The sequence below is a fragment of the Cynocephalus volans genome, chromosome 6, assembly GCF_027409185.1.
Source record: "Cynocephalus volans isolate mCynVol1 chromosome 6, mCynVol1.pri, whole genome shotgun sequence".
In the NCBI taxonomy this organism is placed as follows: domain Eukaryota; kingdom Metazoa; phylum Chordata; class Mammalia; order Dermoptera; family Cynocephalidae; genus Cynocephalus; species Cynocephalus volans.
The window spans coordinates 112,684,138-112,692,179 of NC_084465.1; the positions used below are offsets into that span (position 1 = coordinate 112,684,138).

The 8,042-nt window shown below is 45.8% G+C and overlaps 1 protein-coding gene across 1 annotated transcript; it reads left to right on the plus strand.

Annotated features, from left to right (window-relative positions):
* Window positions 1-6,411: 6,411 nt before the first annotated feature.
* On the plus strand, window positions 6,412-7,702 carry LOC134381010 (zinc finger protein 835-like). The gene is made up of 3 exons (XM_063101102.1): window positions 6,412-6,710; window positions 6,954-7,100; window positions 7,174-7,702. Exons 1-3 carry the CDS (start codon window positions 6,412-6,414, stop codon window positions 7,700-7,702), a joined length of 975 nt encoding a protein of 324 aa, XP_062957172.1.
* The last annotated feature ends 340 nt before the right edge of the window (window positions 7,703-8,042 follow it).

The window sequence follows — 8,042 nt, forward strand, 5'->3', positions numbered from 1 at the left end:
AAGCTCTAAAATCTTTACGGGATGGGGAGCAATCTGAATTGGGGTCCCACGGTGGGCAGCTCCTGTCTGTTCCAGCACAGATTTCAGGTCCTCTGTCGCTGCTCCTCAAAAGCTGCAAATTGGTCGCTCTGTGGGAGAGAGCAACACCAGTAACCAACTACTCCGCCATCGACCCGAGGATTCGTCAGTCCATCCAAAAACTCTTCCTTCCGCAACAACAAAGCAAAAACTGGCAGCCAACTCCATGGTGGAGAGAACAGGAGGATCCTCAGGGTTAAAAGAACCTTGGCGGCCTCTTAAGAAAGTCTCAAAATCTCCATCATGGGGCTCGCTTACCAAGGGCAGCTAAGGCCCCTTCTGACAGCACAGGACAATCTCTGAAAACATGACTGAGGACAGCTCTTTAACACGCAGCCTTGTAACACCAAGGTCAAGGATTCAGATCCCCACACATGCCAGCCGCTGGAAAGAAATACAAGAAAGCTCGCCTCTAGTGATTTCTTCCTTAATTCTAATTAGGGACGGGAGCGAGCGATTCTGCTGGTTGCGGTGTTCCCACTCATCTTTGTCGCCCGTCTTAGGAAGACCAGGAGACAGTGGGGGCAGTTTTGGGGGAAGTGAGAAGCAAGCAGCGTGGCCAGGAATGGATCTAGGCCTGGCTGAGGCTGGCTGAGGACGCCCGGGACCCTCGCTCCCCTAGTCTGGGGGCCATGGGGGACCCCCCACTAGCTTGGGCTTCAGGTGGGAGACCCCTTGCAGGGACCACATCTCCCAGCAGACCCCGCCTAGCCTCCCGCCTCCTACAACCCTCCACCCCCAAGGTTTGGTGGGGCACTCCACGAACCCCGCAAATACATTGGTGTTGTCAGGAGTGGATGATGCGGGACAAGCAGGTCCACCGCTGTTCTCTTCCTGAGCCCAGTTGCTCCACTACCTAGCTCGTCTCTACACCCCTCCTGCCTCCGAATCCGCCTCCTCCTGCTGTTTGCGAGTCCTTCACTGGGTTCTGCCCTTAACCACCCACCACCCACATACGCACAGGCGTGAACACCCGCCTCCGCTCGGGCCTGCTTTCCTTCTCAGAACTTTCCACTACTGCACTGTGGCTAAAAGCCTGTTTATCTCCAGCCCAGAGACACTCATTTAAGCCTAGACTGTTTAGTGAGGTTAAAACTTATAATCCTGTGACACAGAGTCGAGTTGCTGAGAGCCTTGACCACCTCAATTCAGTTTCCCGACCTTAGCTTATTAATACCCATGGACCCATTCCTCAAGGATCAGGTGTAGAGGTTACTGAGGATAAGCTGAGGTAGCCCGCTAGCTCAGAGGTTCTCAGCCTCGGCTGGATGTTACTGTTATTACTTCTGGGTTCAGTCCCGGCAAAAAAGTTTTTTAAAGCTCTTGGGTAATTCTAATGTGCAGCTAGGGTTGAGAACCACTGCTTTAACTTCTAGAGTAGTGGGGTGGGGACTTGGGTAGCCTGAAGCACTAGGCCAGGCAGCTATAGCTTGGACCAACCTCAACTCCTTTATCCCAGTGTGCTGCTCAAATTGTCTATATCATTTCCTATGTGTCCCACGCTGTGAAAGCAGTCAGGAAGCAGTGCCCTACAGTAACAAGCATGTCTGACAGCCTTGTGTGAGATAATGGGAAGAGAGGTGAAACAAACCAAAACAGACCAACTAGAAAACATAACAATAATCTAGGGAGGAGGTAAGGAAAGCCTGGGCCAGTGACAGAGAATGTAGGAAGGGAAAAGCTATGACATTCACAGAGAGAATGGTCATTTATGGTGGCTAACTAAATTGAAATTTCTGGCAGCCTGTGGCACTTTTAATTGTAAGAAAGACTAATTCATTAATATGTCCCTGCTGATCCCAGAAGAGAGTTGCCAGAATTGCTGTGGTCTTCCTAGGGGCCTTACGACTGTGAACGGGCCAAGGTTATTGTGGCTGAACTAGTCTCACACACTAGCACATTGAAAAGCAATCCGTTCATACCGTTATAAGAGCTTCTGTTCATGGAGGCCAGAGGCCCTTTCTTATATGGGGTGGCATCTGCACTCTTGGGAATGATTCCTACATAAAAAATTCAACAGGGAATAAAATAAGCTCTGTGCATGCCAGGAAGCTGCTCATTACAGCACTGTCTATACTAATGATATATTCCAGCAATAAAGGAAAGGAACAAAATATGGCATTTTAAACAAAAGAATTGTATGTAACCATTAAAATATGATCATTGCGAAAGAATATGAATGAATCAGGAAATGTTCGTAAGTGAAGAAAGAAAAATGCACGTCTTTTTGGAAAGCAAAATTAGACTCATCTTTTGCTTGGAATGACTTCCTCTTGCTCAGTATCTAAACTGATTATGGATTAGTTAAAATAGATATGCGTGTTAGTGAAGCCTGAACAAAACATGCAAACATGAAGATTTTGTTTTAGAGGCAGTGAAATTGTGGAGGAAAGGGTGTTTCTTTTCCAAAATTGTCTTATTGAGGGATATTACAGCATAGGAGCTAGGAGGAAGCTCTCTAGAGTTAAACTGCTTGGGTCCTGGTTCTGCCACTTACCATATATATGACCTTTGGAAAATTACTTAACCTATCTGTCCCTCAGTTTCTTCATCTGTAAAATGGGGTAATAGTTCTTATCTTAGAAAGTTGTTGTGAGGTTTTACCAATATCTGGAAACTCTCAAAATAGTACCTGGCCATAGTAAGTACTCTATAAGTGCTAGCTATTTAAACTATTAGTTTTATTTATAATTTAATAAAATATTTACAAAATAATTGGCCAATTAGCACTGATTCTCCTGTGCACCCTTTACATCTTAGAAAAGTTAGCATATGTATGCTGACAGCTTTATTGAAGTATAAGTTACATGTGAAATTCACCCGTTTTAAGCATATAGTTTGATGATTTTTGATGGATGTATATACTGGTGTAACCACCATCACACTCAAGATACAGAACATTTCCATCACCCCTCAAAGGTCTTTCATGCCCCTTTGCAGTCAACTGCTCCCTCCCCCACCCAACCCCAGATAACTATTGATCTGCTTTCTGCCTCTATAAATTAGTTTTGCCTATAGTAAAATTTCACATAAATGGAATCATACAATATGTACTCTTTGGTGTCTGGCTTCTCTAGTCTAACATAACCTTTAGATTTATCCATTTGTTGCATGTAACAATAGTTCCTTTTTGTTGCTGAGTAGTATTCCATTACATGGGTGCTGATGGAGTTTGGATGTGTTGTCCCCTCCAAAACTCATGTAGAAATTTAATCTCCAATGTGGCAGTGTTGGAAACTGATTGAGTCATGGGGGTGGATCCCTCATAGATGGATTAATGCTCTCCCTCGGGGCGGGGGGAGTAATGAGTGAGTTCTCGCTCTATTAGTTCCCACGAGAGCTTGTTGTTTAAAAGACCCTGGCACCTTCTCTCTCGCTTGCTTCCTCTCTCTTGCTTCCTCTCGCCATGTGACCTGCTTGTACCCACTGGCTGCCTGCCACTTTCTGCCACAAATGGAAACAGCCTGAGGCCCATGCCAGAGGCAGCTGTCCCAGAATAGTAAGCCAAATAAACCTCTCTTCTTTATAAATTACCCAGTCTCAGGTAATTCTGTTATAGCAACACAAAACTGACTAAAACAGGTGCTATAGTTTGAATATCCCCCCAAAACTCATATTGAAACTTCATCCCCATTGTAACAGTATTAAGAGGGTGGGAAATAGACTATGGTATTTGAAGGATGGGACCTTTAAGAGGTGATTGGATCACAAGGGCTATGTCCTCATGAATGGATTAATCCATTCTTACAGTAAGGGGATACCATGGCAGTAGACTGGTAGCTTTATAAGGAAAGCAAGTTAGCATACTCTGCCACCCTTACTGTGTGATGCCCTATACCACCTCGGGACTGCAGAGTACCTACCAAGAAGGCCTTCACCAGATGGGCCCCCTGGACCTTGAACTTCTTATTTATTGTAAGCAGTACATTTCATTTCTTAATAAATTACTCAGTTTCTGGTATTCGGTTATAAGCTACAGAAAACTAAGACAATGGTTATCCCACAATGGGTTTATTCCTTCACCCATTGATAAACATTTGGATTGTTTCCAGCTTATGCCTATTATGAATAAATAATAAAGCTTCTATACACCTTTGTAAAAAGGTTTTGTGTAGATACATGTTTTCACTTTTCTTGGGTGAATACCTAAGAGTAGAATTGTTAAGTCATGTGGTAAGTGTACATTGAATTTATTACTATTAACAAACTGAAACTGTTTTCCAAAATGGCCCAACCAGGATTGGGATCCCCATACCTACCAGCCACCAAAAAAAAAAAAAAAAAAATGGCCTGAACATTTTACATTTCACCAGCAATGTGTGAGAGTTCCACTTGCTCCACATCCTGACAACATTTGGTTTAACGTTAGCCATTCTAGTTGGTGTGTAGTGGCACTTGGTGTGGTTTTAATTTGCATTTCCTTGGTGACTGATGATAGCTCATTACCTTTGCTTTTCATTTTTTTATTGAAACATAATTGATCATAAATATCTGTGGGGTACTGCATTGAATATCAATAAGCACATTACTTTTAAATGGTGGCTTACTCCTAGCAAAGGAAAGAGAGGGATGGATCAAAAGAAGCTCCACCATTTAAAGCTTAGATGTCCAAGAGAATGAAAACTGGTGCCAGGGACAAAGAAAAGTGAAACTAGGAGTCAGCAATTTTTCTGGCCTAGGGATATTAAATTTCAGGTGATGGCAAGTCATTAAGGGGGAAATATCTGGGTGGCAGCATGAGTTGCAGGCTTGGAGCTCAGGTGGGAGGTCAGGGCCTGTGACAAGGGCCAGTTATCAGTAGAGCTGTGAGGTGACGGGGGAGCCCAGAGAGTGAGATGAGGGCCAAAGATTTAGTCCTGGGGTTTAGAGTAGCCAGAAGCATCTGTCCCCCAGATGATAGGCTTACTAGGCCTAAAAATAGATAAAGTTAGCATACTTACATATAAGCCACTGGAATATTTACTAGTCTTATTGTAAACTCTACTCTTAGATAATTTGATCATAGAGATTTTGTTTTGTTTTATTTTTTGACTACAGATATTTTAAATTACAAATTTATCTATATTCTATTTTTAAAAGTTAGACTTTCAAACCTGGTTTGTGACAAATTGCTTGACTATCTTCTTGGCCCGAGTGGCTTCCTTTTATTAAAAACCTTAATCATAGAAACAATAATGTCTTTCTGAAGTTGATTCTTTTTTGGTTTTGTTTGTTTGTTTGTTTGTTTGTTTGTTTGTTTGTTTGTTTTTAAAAGATGACCGGTAAGGGGATCTTAACCCTTGACTTGGTGTTGTCAGCACAACGCTCAGCCAGTGAGCCAACCGGACATCCTTATATAAGATCCGAACCTGTGGCCTTGGTGTTATCAGCACCGCACTCTCCCGAGTGAGCCACAGGCCAGCCCTTGAAGTTGATTCTTTTTGATGGTTTGAGTTGGAATGTTCCAGGCTAATGTGAATGATCTTTCCTTGCTGTACTTTCTTCAGGATAAAGATGACAATGTCCAAGACTGCTAAAAATCTTATAACCTCATAAAAATTTATAAAATAAATTCTAAAATAAACCTTACTGTCAAGAAGCATTAATTATATGATTCTGAATGCAAAGTCTCCTTCTCAGTTTTGTAGTAAAACAGCCTTCTGCGGTTCACTCTCCCTCTCTGGAGAGAATTATGGTGCAGGAGTCTGAAATCTCCATTTTCTCCGACAGGAACTGGGAACAGCAATGAGGACAAACTTATTCAAGAGGAAGGGCCCAGTGATGGAGAACGTCAAGGGATATGCCCAAGAACAGTGTCATCTATTTCTGGACTCAAAGAGTCTCAAGAAACACTTTCAGATGACATTGCCCAGAATCTTAAATTAGAGAATTCTCAAGACAATCAATCCCTCGAGGATTGGGGGCTGGGTGCCACTCCCAGACTGTGAGCTCACTGGCCACAGGAAGCCAGTGCCAGGTGAGAGACCCTACAGCTGCACTGATTGTGGCAAGAGCTCCCAGCACAGTTACTCTCTCACCCGTCATCTTCAAAGTCATGCTGGTGAGAAGCCTTACCCCTGTCCTGACTATGGAAAATGTTTCAGCCAAAGTTCCAACCTGCTTCAGCACCAGCAGATCTACCAGGGAAACAAGCCCTACAAGTACGGGGACTGCAGGAAAAGTTGCACTCGAAGCGTGCCCTTCATCCAGCACAGAAGGGTCCACACTGGCGAGAGGCCTTATCACTGTCCCTAGTGTGACAAGACCTTCTGTGGTAGTTCCAACCTTATTAAGCACCAGCAAATCCACTCTGGGGAGAAGCCATAAATCTGTGGGGAGTATGGCAAGGGCTTTATGGTCACCTCTCTGCTGCTGGCTCACCACAGAGTGCACACTGGTCTGAAGCCCTATGTCTGTCCCCAGTGCAAGAAGTCTTTTGAGGATTGGTCAAAGCTGACACACCATCAGAGAATTCACATAGATGAGCGTCCCTTCTGCTGCTCCAACTGCAGTGACGGCTTTAATCAGAAGACCTCCCTGACCCAGCACATCCACCTGCACACACGGGAAAAGCCTTATATGTGTGGGGAGTGTGGGGAGAACTTCAACCTCTGTAGCAAGCACAAGCCCCAGGCACCACTTCAGGGCTCCACGTGCAGCATCCCTCCCCTGGCCCCACCCCAGCAGAAGCCCCAGATCCTTCTTCCTTCTCCCTCTCTTCCTATTCATACTTCTACTCTCCCCTCCCTTGTTTTATGCTACCCCTCCCCCGCGCTGATGGGTTCTGCCTCCCACCTCACTCAGTCTCCAACCTCTCATCTTGCACATCATTCCCCAGATTCCTCACCTCAACCCATCTTTTCACCTTCTCTTAAGCCCCCATTTTCTCTCTCCAGTGTTCATCTGCCCTCCCTCATTCCTGCTCCACTCACCCCATCCCCTGCATTCCCGCTGCATCAGGGACTCCTGCAGAGTCCAGATTCCAAGTTCACCCTGGGTGGTGCACCAAAGGCGGCCACGGCTGCCAAGTTCATCTGCTTTGGGTGCGGGAAGAGCTTCCTAGCCAGTGAAGATCCTCCAGCACCAGCACACCCAAACAGGGGAGTGGCCTTACAGCTGTGTCCAGTGTGGGAAGCGCTTCCCCCAGAGCTCCTCCCTGATCCAGCACAGAAAGATCCACTTAGCCAAAAAGCCACCCCTGTATGCGGAGTATGGCCGCAGCTTTCATCAGCACGTGCACCTGGTCACCCACCAGCGCGTGCACTCCAGGGAATGGCCATTTGCCTGCCCGGAGTGCAAGGAGAGCTTTCGGGAGGCCTGGAGGTTGACCAGGCACCGTCAGGCCACCCATCCGGCAGCTCAGGAGGCTGGGGGACAGGGGGTCCAAGAGCCATCCGAATGTGGGACGTGTGAGAAGCAGTTCAGGCAGCAGGCTGCTCTCGATCAGCACAGGCAGACGCAGGGCGCAGACCGGCCCTACTGCTGCGGCCAATGTGCACGTGGCTTTGGAGAGAGCACCAAACTCCTTCACTACCAGAGAACCCACACTGGAGAGAAGCCCTACCGCTGTCTCCAGTGCAGGAAGGCTTTCAGCCAGAGATCTAACCACACCAGACACCAAAGGACCCACGTGGTGCAGCCTTAGGGGAGACCGAGACCTTTGTGTGTGAGGGTAGCCTCACAGCTGGATCTGGGGATCAGTGATACATTTCTTCCCCTCCACCCATATGAATTTGGGGGCTTTTTTCTGCTATCAGTCTTCCTCAAAGTGGTAGGTTTTTGTCTCCTTCCCCTGGATCCTTCTCTCTCCTTTCCCTTAAACCTCACAGTTCAAAGAGTAAAGGATTTAAGCATGTGGTAGGTAAAAGTATGCTTCTGAAATAGAAAGATATTGGGTAATGTTTTAGTCCGTTTTGTGTTGCTATAACAGAAATACCTAAGACTGGGTGATTTATAAAGAAGAGAGGTTTATTTAGCTTATGATT